The 2354-nt window shown below is 39.6% G+C and overlaps 1 protein-coding gene across 1 annotated transcript; it reads left to right on the top strand.

Annotated features, from left to right (window-relative positions):
- The first annotated feature begins 417 nt into the window (after positions 1–417).
- LOC145583931 (uncharacterized) lies at positions 418–1963 on the top strand. The gene is made up of 3 exons (XM_081640880.1): positions 418–847; positions 958–1424; positions 1520–1963. The coding sequence occupies exons 1-3, from the start codon at positions 418–420 to the stop codon at positions 1961–1963; spliced, it is 1341 nt and encodes a 446-aa protein (XP_081497006.1).
- Positions 1964–2354: the final 391 nt, after the last annotated feature.

Raw genomic sequence — 2354 nt, 5'->3', positions numbered from 1 at the left:
AGCGTGGTTTCAAAGGCGGAATAAGAAGCTTGTGGTTGGTCGGTTGGCAAGTGTTACACCAGCAGAAGGAGAGTGATTCTTCTTGTGACTGCTACTGATTAATGTACGCAGTCCTAAATCATTCACTGACCTTCGAACTGTTAATGGAGTGTACTTTGTGCCACTTTTCAAGAAGCAGCTATTAAAAGAGGTCTATGTGAGGAAGACAATGTAGTATACGCATGTTTGGCTGAAGCAGCAGAAATTCAATTGCCAACAGCCTTACGCCGCCTATTTGCAGCTGTTTGGTGTTTTCTGCACCCCCAGCAACCCCAATAGAATTTGGCAGCGATTCTACGATGATCTATCCGATGATTACAGACATGCCTATCATGAAAATGAAGTCCGTGTCAGTCAATTGAACGCCATTTAGAGTCTATGGGGAAATCATTAACTCATTTCCAACTTGACCACTTACATGAAGAGGTTCCAAAAGAGCTCAACAGAACTAAAGACATCATTGATGCTTTAGATGCACCTATTCCTCAAGAGTGTATTGATTGTAGAGGCAAACTTAACTCAGCTCAGCAAATTGCATTTGACCGAATTATTTCTCAGGTTCAATCAGGAAAGCCTGGCTGCTTCTTTGTTGATGGTCTTGGAGGAACTGGGAAAACATTTTTATATAACGCTCTATATGCAGAAGTGCGCATGGCAAGGAAGATTGTTCTTCCAACAGCAACATCAGGCATAGCTGCAGCAAACATACCTTCTAGGAGGACAGTGCACTCAAGGTTTAAGATTCCTCTAGATTCAGAAACATCTCTTGCTTGTGACGTTCCTAAACAAGGGAGCTTAGCTGCTCTAAGCAAAGAAACAGCTCTGATTATTTGGGATGAAACTTCAATGGCAAAAAAAGAAAACATTGAATGAGTTGAGCTTTTGCTTCGTGATCTTTTCGTGATCTTTGTGACGCAGAACAACGATTTAGTGGGAAGGTTGTAGTATTTAGGGGAGATTTTAGGCAAGTTCTGCCGGTTGTTCCACCCAAAACTCAAAAAGAGGCTGTTGCAGCAAGCCTGGTTAGCTCACATATCTGGCCTTGGCTAGAAAAGTTACACCTTACTGAAAACATTAGAGCAAGAGAAGATCTCCCATATGCATCATTTCTGCTGAGTTTGGGCAATGGCCAGCTGCAGTCTACTGGAAATGCTTTTGTTGAGGTTCCTGCTCACGTTGTGAGTTATTATCAAGAAGGCGATGATCCTATTAATCACCTAGCTGCTACAGCATTCCCAGAGTTAGAACATGCAGCCTTTTCACCAGATATCTTCACAAAGAGAGCAATCCTTAAACCGTTAAATGATGTAGTTGACTCCATCAACACATTTCTTATTAATAAATTCCCAGGAAACTCTGTTGTTTACAAGAGTTTTGACAGCATGGTAGATGATAAATGTGTAATTTACCCAACAGAGTTCCTAAACCAGCTTGCCCCTAGTGGTATGAGTCCACATGAACTTGTTCTAAAAATAAACAGCCCTGTAATATTGCCAGAAACATTGATCCAGTAGATGGCCTGTGCAATAGGACGCGTCTTATATGCAAGTCTTTCAGAAGGAATGTGATTGTTTGCTCTATAGCCACTAGTCATCGCCAAGGAGAACTTGTATTCATTCATCGTGTTAATCTCCGTCCTCCATCATCAACAAAATATCCTATTCTGTTTGAGCGATTACAATTCCCTCTGAAGCTTAGCTTTGCAATGACCATTAACAAATCTCAAGGGCAAACATTAAGCCAAGTGATAGTTTACCTCCCACAGCCATGCTTTTTCCATGGGCAGCTGTATGTTGCATTGTCGAGGGCAAAGAAGTCAGATAAGGTGACTGTAATCACACCACTGCCTGCTGAACACCATGCATCACCGGTGCTGAAAAACGTAGTAGCGTATGATGTTTTGCAATTATCGGGCATAACATGATGCATCTGTTTAAAGGTATTACTCCCTATCTACTAAATCTGCCAGCTTAATTTTTAGTCAATTTTTCTCACTATCTTAACTAATATAGTCTTAAACATGTTATAAATGCAGGTGCTTTCCCTTTTATATATCATTGTAACTGAACAACCCAGGTTAATTGTTCAAAATCCTTGTAACACCTTTTTGGTTAAGTACACATTAGAATTTTGTTAACAATGCAATTATTTTCTAGCATTTACTATGTTTATATTATGTAGTATACCACTTATGCAGCTTTTGCATGTAATTATTTTATGCACTATTCAATTTACTTGTGTCATTTTAGAAAGCTAGAAATTGGTAACACAAAAATAGCAAAATCCTAGGTTTTCCAACCTTATTACAAAAATCT

The sequence above is a fragment of the Chenopodium album genome, chromosome 16 (assembly GCF_948465745.1).
Source record: "Chenopodium album chromosome 16, dcCheAlbu1.1, whole genome shotgun sequence".
In the NCBI taxonomy this organism is placed as follows: domain Eukaryota; kingdom Viridiplantae; phylum Streptophyta; class Magnoliopsida; order Caryophyllales; family Amaranthaceae; genus Chenopodium; species Chenopodium album.
Note: the sequence above shows the minus strand (reverse complement) of the source record. Positions and strands in the feature narration are given on the sequence as shown.